The sequence below is a fragment of the Mus pahari genome, chromosome 10 (genome assembly GCF_900095145.1).
Source record: "Mus pahari chromosome 10, PAHARI_EIJ_v1.1, whole genome shotgun sequence".
Taxonomy (NCBI): Eukaryota; Metazoa; Chordata; class Mammalia; order Rodentia; family Muridae; genus Mus; species Mus pahari.
Window position 1 is genome coordinate 46150897 of NC_034599.1, and position 21304 is coordinate 46172200.

Below are 21304 nucleotides of genomic sequence, written 5' to 3' on the forward strand. Positions count from 1 at the left end.
TTTTGGATTTCCTCAGATTCTGTTGTTATTTCTCCCTTTTCATTTCTGACTTTGTTAATTAGGATACTGTTCCTGTGCCCTCTAGTTCGTCTGGCTAAGGATTTATCTATCTTGTTGATTTTCTCAGAGCCAGCAGATTTCGATGGCATCTTGCTATTGCCATCTGGTGGTATAAAAAATTAAAGCAGCCCACAGTTTTCTGGCTAAGTTCTTAGTGTATTGGCCTTTCCTATTATTACTGTCAAGCAGTTATAAACTGTTGTGAAAACAAAAATTAACAAACAGTACAGCCATAACTTTGAGCTCTTTAAGGTAGACTAATTTTTTATTAGTATATGGAAATGCTATCTTATATTCAAGTGCCTATTTGGAAGGTTATTATACATTTAATAAACCCATATTTCTAGGAAATTTTATAACTGGCCTTACTATATTTTGGGTGATCCAATAACTCATTCTGGTCACCTTTTCTGATGTTCAATCTCAAGACTCGCTGATAACTTAAGATTAGTTAGCAATTAGTAACCATTTATTGGTCTTCAGTAGAAAGAGACAAAGGTCTGTATAGAAATGGCTTCTCCTCTGAGGATGCAGTTCCCTGTAATTTCATATTTGTATCTGTCTCTGTTGTTATGTGTGTCCTACTACAAGTTCAGGAGGCTGTCAAATACTCAACATAAGCTAGTACAATATTGAAATAAAATAATTTTAGATTTGGAAGACATCTAAAGTTTATTTGTTCTATGTCATACAACATATTTGCATTTCCAAAGGGGGGGAAGCTGGGGAATACTGAAGAAAGGAGTCTCTGAATTGGCTCTTGCAGGGTGGCTCATCATAACTCCCTGCTGCCTGTAAGGGCAAGGCAAAGATCTGAGAAATGGGCCAGAACCTGGGGCTAGGTACTGATGATGATGGTTCTCTCAGAAATTCATTTTTTTGTCTTGGTTCAAAGACTGTTAGATGCTGTCAGCCGTAGCCTGTGTATTGACTTCAGATGCATGGGTGGCGTAGTGTAAGTCATGTGATCAATAGTTATAGAAGTGATGTTTGTAAATGGTTTTCCTTAAAGAATTTCTAACAGAGGAGAGATTGCAGGTACAGAGCAGAGAGCATCCCTGTCCCCAAATCACACGAGGGCAAGTGGTCGGCCTGATGGTCCATTGTCCTTTATTACTTTACTGTGTGTTTTCTATGAAGACATTCCCAGTGTCATGAGGATGCATCCTAAATGCAACATTAAAGTCAGGAAATTAGCACTACACATTTTATCATTTCATCCTCAGACTTCATTCACGTTTGTTCCTATATTTTCCTTTACAGGAAAAGAGGGGTCCATTTCAGGATCAAGGCATGAGTGCAGCCATTACCGTCCTCCGACTGCAGCTGCCCCTGTCTTGCTTCCACTGTTGTTATCATCAGAGTTCAGGCTTGCTGTCCAGTTACTTTGTAGATTGTCCATCAAGTTATTGTTGTGTATGGCTTCCTCATGATCAGCTTGTAGGCTTTAACCGAGACAGCGCAGATGTGATGCCATGTCCCTCTCACCACACCACAATGTGAGGTCAACAGTCTCAGTACACACCCGTCATCCAGTGTTCACACCGATCGGCTGACTGAGGTGGCGCTTGCCTGTTGGGTTACTTTTGTTATTATTGATCTTTACCTGAAATCATGTAAATATCCCATTCTACACCAAAGCTTTAATTTATTCACTTATTTTGTGTCAGCATATGCCCATGTTTTTCTGTTGTATCTAATGAGTCACATTCTCTTTGTCACTTTTACTTTTAATGATTTAATATTTAAATTATTCCACATTACCGAAGGTGGGCCATTATGAGCTGGTGTTTGTGATCTATTGATCCCCAATCATTCTTGCTTGGTGGTGGTGTAAAGTTTCACAAATGACCACTCTCATTCTCAATCTCTTTAAATATAAGTTTTAACAATAATGTCACTTAATGGTACAAATATACAGTGTGTACTGGTGAACCAAGGCAATAAATATAGTATTTTATCATGACTTTGTATTTGCTACCCTTGAGCTCCTTTCTCGTATTTATTCATAAATACATTATAGGCCATTGTGATGTGCAGGGGCCCCCATTGTTCCTGTAGAACAATAAACCAGTTAAGTCTACCTATGTTTAGGTATACATTATTTCCTTTTCATTACTCAAGTGACTCATATTTCTTCTGCTTCTGTCCTCAAGTCATTCAATTTCATTGAGTACTGGCTTATTTAGTGGAAACTATATATATATATATATATATATATATATATATATATATATATATATATGGATATATGGATACTCAATACATAAAGTCCCACAGTGACAGCATGGTCACTATTTCCATTACACACAATAGGACCTATTCCAGTTTCCTCCCTTCTGGTGTCTGTGGCTGCCTTCTCTGACAGTGAGAAGCCTGCCTCTCCTCATCCTTAGTATGTCTACTCTTCACCAGTCCTGCACACAGTCATGTTCCCATGCTGCTGCCACCCATCCCCAGAACAGCACATACTGTCTGAGCCCAGAGAACAAGAAGCCCTGAAGCAAACACAGAGCTCATTTTTACTTTCTAAAGTATTTCCAAGTTGGATTTTTCCAAGTTTAGATGTCGGGAGAATGAAAAAAAAAAAAAGTTCCCCTGAGGCTACATGCAGAGGAAGGGCTGTAGACACAGACTGACTAACATTCTACTTCCTGCTTTTTATTGGATTTTTTTCAGGGGTGGGGTGGGGTGCAGGTTTGGGAATTAATTGTTGATGTGCAAGCCAGCCTGGGGCTTCCATACAGAGGCTTGGAGAGGATTCCACAGTTCGTGTTTTTGTGATTGCTGGTACTGCTGTATAGAGCAAAGAAAACAGAACCTAGAGGTGGGCTTTCCAAGCTCCCTGGTCACCCCTTCATCCTGACTAGTGAAAGCACCAGTCCTCGGCCGTCAGTTAGAAGCCACTGGCTGACAGTCACCGAGAGTCTGCTGTGCAGCAGCCCGTGGGCAAGGTGCCTTCTCATGAGGCTCAGCTGGATGAGACTCTCAGATCAGAAGTACGGCCAGCACCTGAGGGCCCAGTAGGGACTTATGATGCTGTGCTTACCCCTAAGACTAAGCCGAGCATTTTCATAAGCTTTCTGAATATTGACCTTGTAAGAAATCGGAGGCCTTTTCTTCTCCTTTTGCATTCTTGCCAATTTTTTCCTGTGTTTTAGTAATATATTTCATTTTCTACCCATCCACTCTCCTTGCTCCTCCCCATTCTGTCAGGGGAGAATTCATAAATGTCATTGGTCACGAATCCACTCTCTGTACTTGCCAAAGTCACAAACCCACTTTCCGAAGGATTCACAGCAATGTTTTCATAGTCACAAGACATGTCATCGGGCATGGCTTCCCTGGAACACACCCGGAAGGAGATGTTCTTCAGGTCTGGCCGGGGCTCAGCTAAATCAGCTTCACTTTGTTTTCTGATGACATTGTAAACATCTAGGTTGGGGCTGTTTTCTTGGCAAGGAGTGGGCCAAATGGTGTGCTGCTCCTTTGTGCTAGGGTCTGGCTGCTCTCGTTTTCTAGAAGAAGAGAACCAGGCTGAGTATTTGAGACCAGGGTCCTGAGAATGTCCCTGTTCCTATTGAAGTGAATGAAGTGACCTCAGGAAGTCACCTTGCTCTGCTTCTCACCTACCTACACCAACAGGCTTTGTGAGTCAGATAGGAGACACCCCAGGAAACTGTTCTACTCTGGTCTTCCTACACCTTCCATTCACTGTCTTAGTTCTAGGACTCCTTGGGAAATGTGGGGCCAGAGAACAGTAGGAAAAAATTAGATAAACCTAACCAAACCAAACCAAACCCTAACCAATTGAACAATAAAACAAAACTCATCTCTAAGCAAAATTAGCCATATTCTACCATAAGTATAGAAAATTGACAAGAGTAGGATTAATAATGTCATTGACTACCACCAACAGAAATCACATTCCCATACCATATCAGTTATTAGAATAGCTTTGAAATATTTCATGCTCACCTCTACTTCAATATTATAATTATACCCACCACTAAAAATCACTAATAAAGAAACACAATTCATTTTGGGAAGTATTTTTGCTAAATTCTGTAATAGTATAACTGGCTCCTTCTATCAGTGCATTTTGTTTGTAACACTTAAAAGTATTGTTTAAGGATCTGGAGATATAGCCAACCAAATGGGACTTGTCTGGCATGTGTGAAGCTCTGAGTTCCCAGGACCACTTAAAAATGAAGATGGAAGAAAGAAAAGCAGGAAAGAAGGACACACAGACACATGAGAGACAGACAGAGACAGAGATAGAATGTTCCCTAGTCCTGGCAAAGGGACAAATGCATTTGACAGTAGCAATCAAGAACCAATTATAGATAAGTCATTGGAAAAATGTATCTGTAATTGTTTAACTCAATTCTATTTTAAATTCAAGAGAATTACCAACAAAAATGATTATAGTTAATGACTAATATTTTGAGTGTTTATTATATGCTTAATATATATATATATATATATGTCTTATACTCATAATAATCGTTTGAGGGGATTATTAAATGAAATAGGTTCTGCATTGGAATTTTACAAATGTATCTTAATGTTCATCAAAGTGAGTCCAACTCAAGGTGGACTCTGATTTTTCTGCTGTAATTGTGAGAATGCTATCCTCCTTGAGTGCCTTGATGACGGGAGCGACAGTGTAACAGAGACCAGTTGCATGCACCAGCACGGGATTCAGACTCCATGCAGAGGCTTCCTGCGCTACCTAGTTTAGCTTCTTTGCAACAATACACTTTTGAAATAATTTAAAAGAAAAGTCAGTTTAAAGGAATTTGGCTGATTCATTCTGAATAAAGTGGCTTTGTGTCAGATGCTTCCCAGAATCCTTTGGAACACACAGTTTTCATGTGGCCCATTAGTCATCCCTTACTCAACAAGCAGTTTTGGAATGAGGACCTACATTTAGGAGAACACTTTACTGGGTGATCTGTGGGTGCACAGGAAGTGAATAACACTGTTTTACCTTCCACTTTGCTTAAAAATCTGCCACACACACAGAGGAGAAAGCACGTAGGACTGCTGGCATAATCACAACTCAGCACAGATGCTTAGAGAAATGCTGCTTGTTTGGCATGTGGACCTCGTGTCCTGCCAGAATTTACTCTCAGTTTTATAGTGGTCCTTCTCTTGGAGTTGTCATGGCTTTTAATGATGTCAGCCAGGCAACATCCTAGTGTAGAGGGAGCAAAGGTTTGCATGATGAAAGTTCTACTTGCCTTCTACAGATCCAAACCCAACATACAGCTGAAGTGACCACAAGTAGGAGGAAAAGGGGAATACTGGGAATTAGGATGTAGGCAAGGTTCAAGGCAGCCTCTGAAAAAGAAAAATATCATATATTAGCTCAGTGATCGCTCTCTCTCTCTCTCTCTCTCTCTCTCTCTCTCTCTCTCTCTCTCTCTCTCTCTCTGTGTGTGTGTGTGTGTGCATGTATGTTTTCAAACCAGGCTTTAAAAAGCACAGTCATTAGAGTATTCTAAGCAGCACATTCTAGGAGATAGATGCAGTTGTCCAGTTAGCAGAGTCCCTAGTTTCAACAAAGGAACATTTTCTATCTAACCAATTAATCTAGGTGACAATGTAAGCATGTTTAAAGTTTAGAATCTAGTATATATTGTAAAATTATCTTTGATAAATTTTTTTCAAAGATCCTCCTTTTCCATGTACTTCTTAGTAAAACAGAGCTTGGTGGGGGCAGTGTAGATGTCTTTGCTTCCAAAGACAGTCACAGAAATTCCCAGGCTTGGAGAGGCAAGGAGACATGAAAAAGATCAAGCCAAAAGCTCCAGGATCATTTGCAGGGAAGAAAAAGATCATATAGAGGAGACTGTCAGACCTTCCCAGCGCATCTGATTAAGGCCAAGTGGCTTCTGCTAGATCCCTAAGTGCTGGGAAGAACATCTAGGGGGTCTTTCCCCCCCTCAACTCTGTAGTCTATAAAGGCCAAGTGGCTTCGGCTAGATCCCTAAGTGCTGGGAAGAACATCTAGGGGGTCTTTCCCCCCTCAACTCTGTAGTCTCTGAAATAGAACTGGATGTTGTTCCCTTCAAGGGCTGTGAGAGAAGTCAAGAATTAGAGACTAACCCTTCTTTTCCCACTGATCCAAGGTTTCTGACCATCCAGAGAAGCTTGACAACCATCAAACAAAACAAAACAGTACAAAACAAACAAACAAAAACAACAGACACACTCAGAAAATGGAGGAGTCACTTAAAATGCCACCCTAAGTTATAGAAATGCCACTTACTTTGGACAGTGCTTTATTCTCTTTTAAAGATATTTTCACACATTATATCTATTGGATAATAAAGAATTTGGTTATCCTCCATCTCTGATCATTGGTAAGAAGGTTCTGAATTTTCTAAGATGCAAGATTGAGTATAAGATTCATATAAGATTGAATTTTTATTCACAAGCCTCTTAAACAGCACAGAATTTATGATAAGGAGATTTCTTAGACTGGGCGCTGTTACACCAAGAAGATCCATCAGTTGATCCTAGGGTGGGGTTTTGAGCTGGGCGGTAACAGGATTCTCCCTTGGAAATATCACCTGACAGTGATCATCTTCTTGCTTAGGTGGTGAAACCTAATGAAACCTCCAAACACCAAGCCTAATGGAGCTCCCTGGATGGGTAGCATGGAACGCCAGGAGAAGGTTATTATTTACCTTTGTGAAGCTGAGAGCAAAATACTCAAAAGAACAACTTAAAAGAAGAAAGATTGACTTCAGCCCAGTGTTTCAGGATGGGCTCCATGAGGTGGGGCAGAACATCATGGAGGTAAGTGATTGTAGAGAGGTGGCTGTGCACATCATGGTGAACAGGAAGCTGGGAAAAAGGAACATGCTAGGGACTGTGTATAAGCCTCAAAGGCAAGCTCCCCATGACCCCGTTTCCCCCAGCAAGGTTCCACCCCCTAAAATTTCCAGAATCTTCCATATAGCACTGCTACCTAGAGACCAAATATTCAATACAGAAGCATTCAGAAGATATTTTATAGTCAAATCATAACAAAGAGGTTGATAGTCCTGATTTCACTAGAAGATGATATATAAGGACTCATCTGAAACCCTTCCAGACTTTGCTTTGGCTGTGACTTTATTTGGTTCTTCTTAGCTTATATTCTAGATAGTAATATGCATAGGTACTGTATTTCTAAATTATGTGAGCTCTAGTGAATTTCTGAACATTACAGGACTGGTAGGCACTACTGGATGTGTAGCCAGTTGAACATTAGTGCAGGTGGTCTCAGGACTTCCAGACTTGTGGTTTATGTCTGTCTGGTGTGAGAGTTGTAGAATGTGCCTTTTAAGTCATGTTCATGCGCATGCTTGAGCTTGTGTGTGTGTGTGTGTGTGTAGACTCCCAGTGTCAGAAATGAATCCCAGTAAAACATTACATTTCATTTTAAGGACATGATAATGCTTTCAGCTAGGTATGAAAAATACTAAGTGACTAAAGCATAGAGAAAAAAAAATTAAGCTGTCCAGTGATGAAACTACAGATTTCCCTCTTAAAACTCAGGGTAAGAGTGAACTCAAAAGCTCATTATCACTCCAACTTATCACTCCAGCTATCTTTTACCTTTGATGATACAGGCTTTTAGGTGTTATTTTTCCCATTTCTTCAGTTTGGTCCACTGATAAATATTGATCCCAGATGGTATGTATCACGGCTTGGGTTATTTCACTCTTGTTTTTCTACATCCATTCTCCCAACCTCTATCCTACCCCACCTCCCATGGTCAGGAAAGTTCCTTAGTCTTTGCCTTTACAGAGACAGGACAGACTTTGATCTCCTGCCTCGTATTTTCCTCAACTGTCCTAGGATAGCCCCCATTGCACAACTCACCAATGAGACCTGTCATTTAATACAGTGTGCAATGTCACAGATGCTTTGCTTAATTCCATTTTTTAGGAGCTGTCTGAAGAGGAAAGTAAGAAGTGTAGTCATAGGTCATTTCTAGTCAAAGGAGTTTGTTATCTATGTTTCCCAAGTACCTCTGCGTTCTTTAAATGTTTCTTTGGTGTCTTCTTTCTGTGTTTCTTCTGGAAGTAGGGGTGTTACTGGCTCAGTTGCTTCACCTGAGAGAGATACACATGGACTTGAGAACTTGAAGAAAGGTGCTATAGTCCAGGCATGCTCTGAGGTCTTGTGACATGTAAAGTGGGATGCAAGAAAACATTAGTAATTTGACCAATGTCATTTCTAAATATAGCAAAGTACCAAGTGTTAGATTTGTTGCAATAGAGGTTTGTCTTCAATGTGTGTGTGTGTGTGTGTGTGTGTGTGTGTGTGTGTGTGTGTTTGAGTGTTCTGTGTATGTGTGTGAAAGAATGTGTATCTGTGTGTTTTGTGTGTGTACATAGGCTAGAGGTTGATAGCAAACCTCTTCCACTACTGTTCCCCACCTTGCGTTTTGAGGCAGAGACTCTCTGAACATAGAGCTTGAGATTCAGGTAGATTGACTGGGAAATAAACCCTGCCTCTGCCTCCCCAGCATTGGGATCAAAGGGCAATATCACTGTGTCAAGCTTTCTGACATGGATTCTGGAGTTCTAACTCAGGTTTTCATATTTGCACAGTGAGCACTTCACCTACTGAGCCATCTCCCCAGACCTGTCTTCATAGTTTTGGTGAGACCTTTGTTGCCAATGACCCGGCACCAAAGCAGCCAACAAGCAGTTGGAGCTGAGCAACATAAAAAACTAAAGTACTCGGGGAAAGGTACGATGGCTCGCAGCTAGGATCACAAATGATCAGGTAGACTCAGTTCTTATCTCATTGATTATATCGACAATCATGGTAATGATGATGATGAGGATGATGGTGATGTATCCAAACCATGACTTTTCAGTTTTGACTGATGTGGGTAACAGTGTGCGGAGAGTGAGAGCGATGAGCTAGCGATGTGACAGATATCTGTCCAACTTGCCCAGGAAAACACTAGTGGTCTTCCTGCTGAATAATGTGTTCTAAAGGCATGGTTCTAAATCTGTAAAGAGGGCTGCAGAACATCCCAAATTAACCCAAATTTTGTATGATAGACTTACCTCCAGGCCTAATAGAGGGTGTTGCACTTGGTTTATCTGTAGCAGAAAAGAAAAAAACTCAATACTTACAGTTTCTTCAATCTTAATGAAATCAGCTAGAGTGTAACATCTAATTCCAATAAACTCTATTTATTGTCACCATGTTAATGATTGTTAACAGACACTGGAGGTAGGTTACTTAAGTCAAAGAATTTGTTGCACATAAATATTAGCCTTCCTTAAACTTTAATTCAGTGGGGCTTTTATTTATTTATTTATTTATTTATTTATTTATTTATTTATAACTATTTAAGAACTTTAATCTTAGGCTTTCAAATGTACATGAAAATAGAAAGCTTGTCTATTGCGCTCCTGTGTGCCCCCACCTTATCAGCATGGAGCTACTTGGGCTCCAGCATTGATCCCTACTCCGCCATGACAGTCCTTGGCTTGGATTCTCTTAAGTGGTCCAAGATATTTTATTGGTTCATATTGAGGACAGTTCAGAGAACAACAAATACTAGGTCTGTAAGAAGTAGAAGTGGTTGAAGGATTGGCCAGTTTCAAGACAGAGGCTGGTGATTAACCTTGAGATACTTAAAACATTCCTAAGAGGCTCTAAGTCAGATATTTTTGCTGTTGGCTGACCTTGTATTAGCCTGGGGTCTCTTATGCTAATCAGATGCGTGGAATTCATAGGAGCATTGAGGTTTTAGTGATTTAGTTGTCAGGTCTAGATATCAAGAATTTCATTCAGAAAGGGAAGTAATGATTAATCTTTCTTTTTTATTTTAATTTTTAAAATCTTCTTTCTTTATATATGTGTGTGCAGACATGATCAAAGTCCATTTATTTACTGTTAAAACTTAACCACATAGGATGCTATGTTATTCTAGAGACCATTCTAAGCATTTTATAAAAACATTCTCATTCTTGATAACAGGTCTATAGGGGAGTATTATTATTATTATTATTATAAATTAAAATACGGGGATTTAAATAATCTTAAATTTTATAGCTAATAATTAGCTAAGAGATATTTTAATTAACTAAATAAAGAAGACATAACTGTGGTACTTAGTAAAGATAAAACAACAAAATGTGAAAGAATCTAAGTCAGTTGAAGAGTTTATATTCTGACATCTTGTGATCACCGTATATGGTCATCTTCCTGTAGTTCTGACCACTGATGCTGTGGCCATGAGCATAGCACATCAGTGCACAGTGTCCATGAGCACAGCATCTGTGTATAGTAGTAGTGAGTACAGTGCACAGTGGCCATGGTCACAGCACAGCAGTGCACAGTGGCCATCACTTCATGCATAGTGTCCGCCACACCTCAGATGGTTTCTGCCTCATACCCACTGAATGTTCCTGTCTCTTTAACACACAATCTGGCTAGTGTGCCACCAATTCCACATGATCACATTCTGAAATCCAGTTTTAGACATAATCACTCACTCTCACAGTCCCTTACCAGTGTTTCATAATATTAGTAGGGTGTTGTGCCATCCTGTGGGAATGACAGAACTGATGTCTCTTTAATTCATTGAGTGGCTAGAAATGTATGCTTCCAGACTTGATGACACGGTGTAGGAAAGGAACAAACAAGTAAGTATGCATATAAACATTGTATGTGAGGCAGTCTGGTCCTCAGAGGCTCCAACAGGACTTAAAATTGTTGTTTTGGAATCATTAAAGATTTATAAAAAATATTTTAAGACTGTACAATAAATCTGAACATGTCTTTCAAAATCATTTTGCCATATTGCCTACTTATTATTTATAATCTATAAACACATATATACATATGTTTATATGCATAATGCACCTACCTAACTTCTCTTTAGGGAGTAAGTTGCTGATATGACATGGGACTCATTTACTCCTAATGACTTTAATCTTAAAAATAGAGTGCATTCTCTTATATAAACAGTATAATGGTCACAGCCAGGGAGTGGACATTGAAAAGATGCTGTTATTTAACCTACAGATCTTCTTGACTGTCAACTGACACAGTTATGCAACTTAGAGAACACCGTTATCATCACTGCTATCACCATCCTCTTGGGCGAGGTTACATCCTCTAGGACCAGGGTGACTTGTTGCCTTTAGTTGTTAGGAGAGAAGGTGATGCTTAACCTGAAACTTGAAGGTAGGACTGAGTTGACTAGGGAAGTGGGAAATGTTTCAGGCACAGGAAGTACCAGATAAAAGCGTTTAAGAAACGTCACTGAGTTCAAAAATGTTGGAAAGGAGTGAGGGGAGGCGCGAGCGAGAGTGCTGAGAGGTGAGGATGGAAATAGAGGTAGGGCCTCATCATGAGAACCTTTGCCCTGTCTAGTAAGCTGAGTGCATTTATCTTGTGGGTCTGGGGCTTCACAATGGTGAGTGTTAGTACTTCTCCATGTGCCCCTGCCCTGTTTAAGATCTCAGCTGTTGGTCCTGGGAGGCTGATCTCCATGGACTTTTCACTGAGCATCCCTGTTCTTTGGTGTCTTGTTGGTCTTAGCCAATGGGAAGCGAAGGCTGAGGTTGGAAGATAGAGCTCACAGCATGTATTCCTCATGCTCATCTTCCTGTCCAGATGCTTTGTCAGCAGCTGCCTTCTGTGGCTTCGGCTTCTGTTTTGAGGTCTTTGCTATGATGCTTTCCTTGCTTTGTCCCTTTAAGCTTAGGGGTGTTATTGCTTCCAATTGCAGATAATCCCTACTTTATCATCTCCTGCTCCTGGCCTATACCTCTGCCAAGAGCCTTTTATTATACTCTCTTTATTAAATTCTTAGCGCATGCTACTCTTTTCATGCAAGAACTCAGTCAAACTAATTCAGATAATAATACAAGCTAGAGGTAATTTGTGTCTTATTAGAAAGGAACCAAGTTTTTTTTTTAAAGGATATGAAAGCAAATTTCAAAATCTCTCATAAAGAAAAACTGTTAAAGAAGCATTTAAACCATGAAGCCAAAGGAATTTAATAGACAGAAATGATGGAAAATGGAAAGCTAGTGATAACCAGTGCTTTTTTTGCTCTCTGAGAAGGTGACCTCCTCAACCAAGGCTCTACAGCCTCTCTCCTTGAGGCAGCTGTGTGTGGTGGGGAGAGACAGGGCATGGGAAAGAGTTCATTGGAGGCTAGAATGAATGAGGAAGAACATATCCAGCACAGAATTATCATCAAAGTGCAATGTAGTCCAAGCAGTTAAAAATGGCAATAGTATTCGGTCCCCAATGAGAATGGATACAGCTAACCAGTCATTCTACTCCTGTAGGGAAAGACCGTGGAAGTGGGGCTAAGCAGTTGGCTTCAGGGAAGTGAGAAACTTCAGGGGCAGATCAAGGATGAGTTTACATTTAATTCTAAGTCAATTTTAATAAAGGCGTCTGGGAACTCAGCGGAGTAAGACTATGTATAGGCTTCTTGTCAGCTCCAACTCTCTTTGCAGATCTTGGAGCAAATGCAAGTGAAATTTGCAAGGCAAATATAAAGATGGCAGTTGGCTAGGGACTTTTAAACGTATTGAAGTGCCTGCTGTGTAAGACTGCCAGTGACTTTGGGATTCTTTGTCACTTGCCTTGTCATTAGTATGTTTCTTTAAATTCCAAGAAATAATCTCCCGTGGCTGCTAGAGTAACTGTCAGCATAGTCCAGGCTCCCACAGGAAATGGGTGAGCGTTTGTGCCTGTTCACAACAGAAGTCTCCACTGGGTGTTACTTTTTATCCTAAGTAATTTAGACCCGTTCCTTTCTCAACCCTTCTTTTGCATCTGCTAGCCTCTCCTTTGCTAGAACTATTTTTCAGTGAGGAAGCATCGTTATGTTCCCATGTACAAGAATTCTCAAAGTTTAACATTTCTGGCATTTGCAACAGGCTTCCTCAATGAGTATAGGATAAGTTCTTGGTACCAGCAGCTGTTTTTGAAATGGAGAAAGAGGTTGGGAAATTAGCCATATAGTTGGGGAAAAGAGTCATTACCGTCAGAATATTTGCAAATGAAATTGTTCTTCATGTTACACCGGTCATCATTCCACTGGAACATGTACGAGCCCCCGATGCCGGGCGGTGCTGATGGCTGATGGTACATGACCACGCAGACCTCGCTGCCACAAGAAGGCTCATCCACATACCAGTTCCTGAAGGAAAAGGATGGACAACGGAGAGCACTGGAGAAACACACCGTAGGACTTGCACACCCTTTTGCTTTTTCTCATCAGGTTTCATTGAACCATAAATGTCAGATTCTGCTTCTGGACATGATACAGAGAGATGGAGGAATTCAAGCACTGCCAGCAAGTAGAGACGCATGCTGTTGACCCAGTGTGGCTGTCACAATCAATCATCTGACATTTGCCACAACCTCTTTGCAGGGAAGAATATATTATGCTTTTAGGTCTGCAGAACAATTATGAGGGATAGCAGCTAGCATGGAGCTAGTCTGGAAGATATTAATGCTTGTCTTCTTTTTGACTTTATGCTAGTTAGGCTTTATTTCTGTTTTTTTTTTGTTTTTTTTTTTTTGTTTTGTTTTGTTTTTTAACAGAGATCGGACATACTGAGGAGAGAGATGCCGTATGTCACTCAAAGCTTGGCCTATCTCCATCTAGCTGCTTTCCAATCTACCTCTGTCACACCTGCTCCAGATGTCTAATGAGAAGATGAAGAATCTTAGAGAGATATCCAAACTATAGAGGCTGCCAAAGTAGGAGAGGGGCTGGGGAAAGGGACAGGGGGCATCTTGGTTTTTTTGTTAGTTTTCAAGTCACAGGCACAGGATCATGGAAACAAGCCCCTTTGTGTCTACAATGAAGTATGTTTCTTTTGCCCCTTTAACTCTTTGTAAAGGTCCACTGCAGCTTTAGTTTTTATGATCCAGTAGTCTGAGTGAGTCTAAGTTTGCAAGTGCTTATCCCATCTGCTGACTGAGGGTTGGGCTTTGTGGGCTGCCTAAGAACCTGTTCAGCTTCTGCCCAGGGCTGGGATCTTGCTCCTCTTCTCAGACTCTCCAGACAGTGTTGCTCTGCTTATGTCTTCCCAAGCCTAACCTCAGGAGAGTCAGCTAAGCGACATATCTTCTGGTCGTACCCCCATGTGACTCTGCTTTGGTCCTGGGTTGCAGTCTGCCAAAAAAAGGTCCCTGTTGCACCCACTGTGTTGAATGAGTTTCTTGAATGACAATGGAATTTAGAGTAAAGCTATGGATATTATGCCGGAGCATCTGGGACTCTTGGTAGAAACTGGGCTCTGTGTCTCATCAGTTACCTGCAGCCCAGCTGGCCCTCCCTGCAGCTTTATGGATTTATGGTGCTTCATCTGAGAGAGAGAGGGAGGGAGGGAGGGAGGGAGGGAGAGAGAGAGAGAGAGAGAGAGAGAGAGAGAGAGAGAGAGAGAGAGGAGAGAGAGGAGATTTATTGATTCCTAGAATCATATTTTTGGATTTGAGCCCATTTTCAGACTCACAACTCACAGATAAAGGGAGAGGCCAAATACCTAGGAAGAAAATCTTACAGTGATGTGTGTGGCAGGTGCCTATGATAAGAAATTCCTCTGTTCTTTCCCCAGATGCACTTTTGGCAAGTTAACCAAATAACCACTGACCTGTTAAAGGGGTATGTCTAAACACTGCTAGAATTGTTAAACATGGGGTATGAATAGGCACTGGTGTCCTCAAAGCCACATATCAGAATGGGAGCACATTGGGGCAAGGTATTCAACCAGTCAGCTCACAGTGGGGCCTAACCAGTAGTCACCGGCCCAGTTCTAAAATGCGTGAATTGGCTCTCATTTTTTCATTTGTTGTTGTGAGACCGAGTCTATGTAGTATATCCAGTTGATCCTTTAGCTTCTACCTCTGGAGGAGGAAGGATCCTCTTATACGTCTGTGTACCTCCATTATCCTATTTCTATGGGTTGCTGGGGGGATGGAACCCAGGGTCTGTATAGACCTGTTTAGTAGCTGGTATAGTTTCACACTGGCTCCTTCAGCTAGCATAGTGCAGAACACCAAGCATAAACCTCTGAGATGCATTCCCCTCACCAACAGCATCGTATCCAGAGATAGGCAGCAGGAAGCAGTGTTGTCAAAGCCCTGATAATGTAGAGTGGTGCCTCCCATCATATCTCTGCCAAGTTCATTGTCTGACTCCTGAAAAGCCCAGGCTGATCCCAAAGGATTATATAAGAGGAACACACACTCAACCCTGCAGAGCTTCAAACGTGGCTAATGTTCTATATGTGATATCCTGGCTTCAGAAGTATGCAGATCTGCTTACCACCTTCAAGAGACTCTGGAACGGCCCATATTCCTTGGGAATGGACAACAGTATACACTTATAGTTTTGCCTGATTTTGATTTTTTTTTCCTCATACTCAGTTGTTTTACCTGGATTTCCTATGAATTGTGAAGAAAACCGCACCAGCCCATTATACTGCTGAATAGTGTGCCAGCTGCACCAGATGAGCAAGAAAGTACTTTTTACAAAAGGTTGGTATGGTGGAGACCTTAGGAAAGCTCATCCTTTCCAGAAGGTTGGAGAAAACACTGTGAACAGTCAGGACCTGCCATTCCATTGGACTGTATGGATATCTAATGATCTGGGAGTGCCAGAGCACCCCTTTCAAATGAAAAAACAACTGTATCATATGGTAATTTAAAGGAAGCATAGCACTTGGCAGGTCTTTGAGTCCCAGAGGCTTCATATTCCTCACCTAAGAGCATTCCTGTGGTCTCCATAACAGATGACCAGTTTTGAGTGCTCTTAATGAGCAGAAAGGGACTTTAAGGCTGGTCTAGGTTCAGGTATTTCTTCTAACTGAGCTTCCTGCTCTGCTCACACCCCAGTGCATGGAAGGGTCCCTGTGACCTGTAGCCAAGGGATAAAGGCAGCAGCTCCTCCGCTGGGTACCATCATCTCCTGTGGAGTTTGTACTTTCTATCTCTACAGTGCTATGATCTGGGAGTCTCTAGGTACTTAGTTCCCAGAGGAGACTAGTTTTGCTAGGAGACATACCAATAATCTAACTGAGCCGTGATCCATGGTTGCCACTGTGTGTGTGTGTGTGTGTGTGTGTGTGTATTCAGAGATCAGCAGACAAAGGGAGATGTCAGTATCTCCGGCAGGAGGTTATTTACATGGGAGGAGGTAGCTCACTGCTGTGTGTTATTGGTAGGAAGAGGTTTCCACATTATGTACTTGGGAATAGCTTCATTTTTCAAGTCCCAGTTTTGAAAGTCAATGAGAAAGTACATTAACTCTGGGCTGAGAAGTGCAAGTTGACTAGAGCCTCACATTCTTCAGAGATGATGGTCTGGTTATGCTACTTCGTCAGCCACTGACACCAGCAAAAGGGGTAAGGTATGTTACGGGACAATGAAGGTGTCATATTGTCACTGTCAGTCGTGGCCGGCTCTAAGACCATCTTCACTGATGAGAAATATTCTTCCTACTCCGAACCTTGTCTTTCAAAATTTCTCCAGGAAGAGAAGGCTATAAGATTCCTGGGGGAGGTTTTTATTTTATTTTAATTAATTAATTAATTAATTTTTACAATTTATATGAAGATAAGATCTGATAAGTATAACCAGTATACAGTGAGAGATGGCATGATGTCTTAATGCAACAGATAAACTACCTTAAACTATCATTTAAACTATTTTATTTATTTTATATGTGTCAGTGTTTTACCTACTTGCACATCTGTGTACCATGTGCATGCAGTGCCTGTAAAGTTGAGAAAAGGGCATAAAATCCTCTGGAGCTGAAATGCTACAGACAGTTGAGAGCCTGCTATGTATGTGACAGGGACTAAACCTGGGTCCGCTGCAAGAGCAGCCATCGCTCTTAACTGCTGAGGTATCTCCCCAGACCAGATAGAATATCTTTTAATCTGATACGTTTTCCACATAATTGCACAGGCAATTCAGTTTCTCTGTTGTGAACCACTGCTTAGGTCTTTTGCCTTTTTGTCTTTGAGGCCTTTGCATTTTATCATTTATGTATTTAAATTGGCTTACAACTATCATACAGAGATTAGCTTTTTGGTATGTTGTTCCTCCCTTTCCTATGTGGCCCTGTAATGATGACATTTTAAAAATGTTCTTCCATGTCCCTGTATCTTTTAGGAGGAAATGATGACAATGTCATTGTGGACAGTGGGTTATCAGTGCTCATCAGGATCTTGATGCTGTGAGGTTAAGAGTTTTCTACAAATTGCAGCTTTCTTATATGTTTGGTTGTGAGCCTAGCCTTTTGGCTGAGCCATCTTTCCAGCCCAACTGCAGCTTTCTTAAAGTCAGTTGGTAGAGTAAGATACTGGCTCTGATCTTTTTGCAGTTTATCACTGTTCCCTGTGGTCTGGCCTTCCCTAGTCCCATCTTTATGTACCTTTAGTTTCTCAATACAGTCTTATCTCCAAGGGTCAGAGAGCCAGAACCACAGGCCCTCAAGCATGGCATGCTATTGAAAAACATTTAGCTGGGCTTCACCCGCCTGAACAGGGCACTTTGGGCCCAACTCAAGGCTGAGTTTGCTACCTTTGTCATACTGCCCTGGTCAGTGGTCATCATCATTCTGTTGGCATTGCCACCACGACTCTGTCTGGACCTTCTCGTGATTCTGACACCATGGGTCCTGCTTGTCTCTTTTCTGAGCTATGTCAAGGGAATCAGCCACAATGGGATCCACATGCTTACCTAAACTGTGATGGGCTTCCATCTGTCCAAGCATAAAGGTCCTGGCAGGCTGTGTCGTTGCTCTGTTTCTCCTCCAACCTCTTGAGGCCAATCCAGAAGTCACCATCAGATGCCAGGAGGTTTTCAATGAACTTTTCTATCAACCTCTGCTCATCCTCTGTCTCGATGCTGACCAGCTGTCCCCCATCCTCCATGCAGGCTTCTTTGGCTTCCTCAAAGTTCAGTCTTTGAAAGGCATTATGGAAATAAATGACTTTATAACAAGGCCTCCGTGTCCCTCCCCGGCAGACCAGCTGCCCTAGAAAGAGATAGAGGGGAAGGTGGGGGAAAGAGAAGACAACCTGTTTCAGTGCTCCATGAAAGTATACCTGAGCAGATGTACTTAGAAACATCTGAATGAAGCTGTCTCTGGGCAGGAATTCTGATTGTCCATCTTTGGACTGTTACCACTCAGGCTTTCTAGAGAAAATTAGTACTCTTCGCAACACAAAGTTAAAGTGATTTTAAATGCTGACGTCTGTATTGTATAGGGGAATCTGTGTTTTTGTTCCAGTGCAGATTGATGAAGATGTTTCTATATTTTAAAAATAAGTAGTAAAATATTTATGGCTTCACTTGATGCATACAAATAGGATGTTCATGGTCTTAGGGAGTTTCGTGAAATTCTGGGACTTTGAATAAGAGTGGCTGTTGAGTGTTTCATTCAGTGTAGAGGGACACTCTGAAGTCAGTAGTAGTTTCCTCTACCCTGAAATCCCCCGTCTATGCCGTGGAACTAACTTGCACATCTCTGGTGAGCAGAAGCTAAGAGCTTTTATGGGTTTTTCTGCTACCGATGGTCAGATCTCTGGCCTAAAGACAATAGCTAGAGTTTACTGAACTTTTTCCATGTCCCAAGGCTATGGTCAAAGTTTTATAATTTCCTTTGGTCCCCATAACAGTCTTCTGTGTCAGGACTGTTTATGTCTCACTTTATAAGTGAGAAAACTGAGGCTCATAGAAAGTGATTTGTCCTAAGCTGTCGGGAGCATTGGCAGAGGCAGAATCCAGATCTGAGTATAGCGTCATACCAGAATCACTCAACTGTCTTGATGGTTCCCCATTCCCCAACAGACTCAGGTTGCACTGGGAGCCCGTCTCTCATTTGATTGACATTTGAAGACTGTTTCAGAAAAAAAACGAGATTCCACTGAGCAGCAAGTAGCAAGCTGTTCACTAGCACAGGCTGCTCTAGCTTGTGCCTGGATGACTGGAGTCTTGCTGCAGCTGGGATGGGTTCAGTCAGCATTTATTGGGTAAATCCCCCTTGCCTGGTGTGCTAAGTATTGAGAATACAGAAATGCTAGTTCCTAACCCACAGGAGCCCACAGCATGATTCTGGATCTAAGGGTAAAAAATAAAAACCAAATTTCAACAAGGAAACCAGTCCCTGTAATAAAAGAGCCAAATTTCAGGCTACAGGTGTGAATTGCTGCCATGGAAGAAGTTATAAATGATTTTATATTGCCAGACCTTCTGGAATGTTTTAATATCCCCAAGATTTCAGCTCTGTAGAAAGCCAGGCAATGTTTTTATTATGTCCATTAATTGTCCAGCATAAAAGCCAAAAGGCCACAGACAGTGCTATCTGTGAAGGAGCAATACAAGATACTCCCCAAAACTCCATGCTTTGATAAACTCTCAGTGGGCAAGGAGCTGGGAGCATCCTCTACTGCCTGCCTTGTAGAAGAAGCTGTTATAGCTGTTAAGAGATTTCTAACAGGACAGGCTCCCAGAGGATGAGTGCTCAGAAGCTGGGCTTCTCAACAGGGAAGTGTTCCAGAGAGGAGAATGCAGGCATTGGAGGAAGGCAAAGAGCCCTGAGCCTCCCCAAACCTGGCACAACAGAAGCTGGAGTTGCTTTTACTAGTGGTCCCGCCTTTCCAGGACAGACTGCCAAGAGAAAGCTTAACACCTTGATAGAGTTTCCTGTATGGTCCAGGCTGGCTGCGTATGTCTAGTGTATGCTAGTGAGTTCTAGGGAGTACCAGAGCTGGAAGGAGGCCCAGGACCCATCTGGTTCCCCTGCCTTCAGGAAGTGTCTTTCTTTTCTCATTTGCAGGAAGGGGAAGGGCAGTCAGGAGGTCTCCTGTCATGGAGTGCAGAGCCATGCAGCCCTAACCCTCCCAGTGGCTCCGAGCAGCTCCTCTGCTTAGCCCATCCTGAAACCAAAGTTAGATTTCTTAAATCAGACCCACAAGCTAGAATACAATGGAGATTCCCATTCTACTCCATCCCTCTTGGCCAAAGGGATCCTGATAAAAAGATACTGATCGCTCCCCGCCCACAAACCCCCCCCCCCCCACCCGGCCCCACATGCAGACCTAGTGGAATGAGAAAGAAATCGGACCACTGTACCTCCTCTGGGGTCCAAGTCCGAGGCTGCAGTGACACACACGGGGAAGGAAGCAAAGAGTCATTCTTGGAACCTGGCAGGGCCGGTCCCTGGCTAACTAGGCACTTTCCCAATCTCCAAGCACTTCCAGGCCAGCCACCCTCCCCTCAGAGGAGAGTAACAGGTACCCTTCCCATAGCCCGGAGGATCCGGGATCGGCTGCCTTCACTAGAAGGGTCTAGGCAGCATGGTGCTCAAGGGGCACTCACTAGAAGAAGTTTGCCAAGTGCCCCACCCAAGCTACATCCTCCTCACCCCTTAGTAATCCCAGGGAGAGAACATACTTCCAGCGTTGCGGATACCCAGGGTGGCCCCAGGAACTGGAGCTGGTTGCATTTTTGCTCCCTGGAAGTAGAGAATTCAAGAAGGCTAATTGGGTCCCGGGTTGGATCTGGGTATTGCCCCACTACGCAAAGGGCCAGAAAAAGGGTGCAGTGGCCCTGAAGATAGTCCTCAACTGCTGAGGTTTACTGGGCGCATCAATCCCCCCGGTGCTCCGGCACCAGCCCTCTCCCTAGGACACACACTCACCGCTCAGCAGGCGACCCTTCGAATCCCTCGGTTTAGCCAGCAGCATCGCCAGCAACATGGCCTGCAGCGCTGCTCCGGGCTGCATGGTTGGACTCCAGTGCCTCCCGACACCCCGGGACTAAGGCAGAGAAGTGGGCAAGTAGACGGCTGCGTTTGAGCAACTGCAACCAAGACAGCTGCATCTCCCAAGGATCCACAGACCCCGCACTGGGCGGAGTCCGGGAGGGCTCTGAGTCGTTGGTTGCCCATCCACCTCCTGGGACGTCACTGCAGGGGGAAGGCAGCCCCTTGGGCTGGCCCGCCCCCAACGTCTAGTGCTCCGGGCTCCAGAAACTGCTTACTCAGGGGGAGTAGCCAACGGAAGGGGCCGCTCTTTGCAGAGAGCCGCCCAGGGAGATTCTGAGTTTGCCTAAGAGAAAAATCCCACTAGTTTTTGAACTCCCAGATGGTGGAAAGCGGGTACTGTACTTTCAAACAGTATCGTCTCTTGCCCTTATCACTATCCAGCTCTAGTGGGCCAAATAGCAA

The 21304-nt window shown here is 42.6% G+C and overlaps 1 protein-coding gene across 1 annotated transcript; it reads right to left on the minus strand.

Moving 5' to 3' along the window:
- Positions 1-2356: 2356 nt before the first annotated feature.
- On the minus strand, positions 2357-20952 carry Layn (layilin). The gene is made up of 7 exons (XM_029543422.1): positions 20777-20952; positions 17812-18109; positions 13098-13255; positions 9144-9179; positions 8091-8174; positions 5307-5406; positions 2357-3578 (listed from the first exon to the last, which is right to left on the minus strand). The coding sequence occupies exons 1-7, from the start codon at positions 20859-20861 to the stop codon at positions 3218-3220; spliced, it is 1122 nt and encodes a 373-aa protein (XP_029399282.1). The 5' UTR covers positions 20862-20952; the 3' UTR covers positions 2357-3217.
- Between the last annotated feature and the right edge of the window lie 352 nt (positions 20953-21304).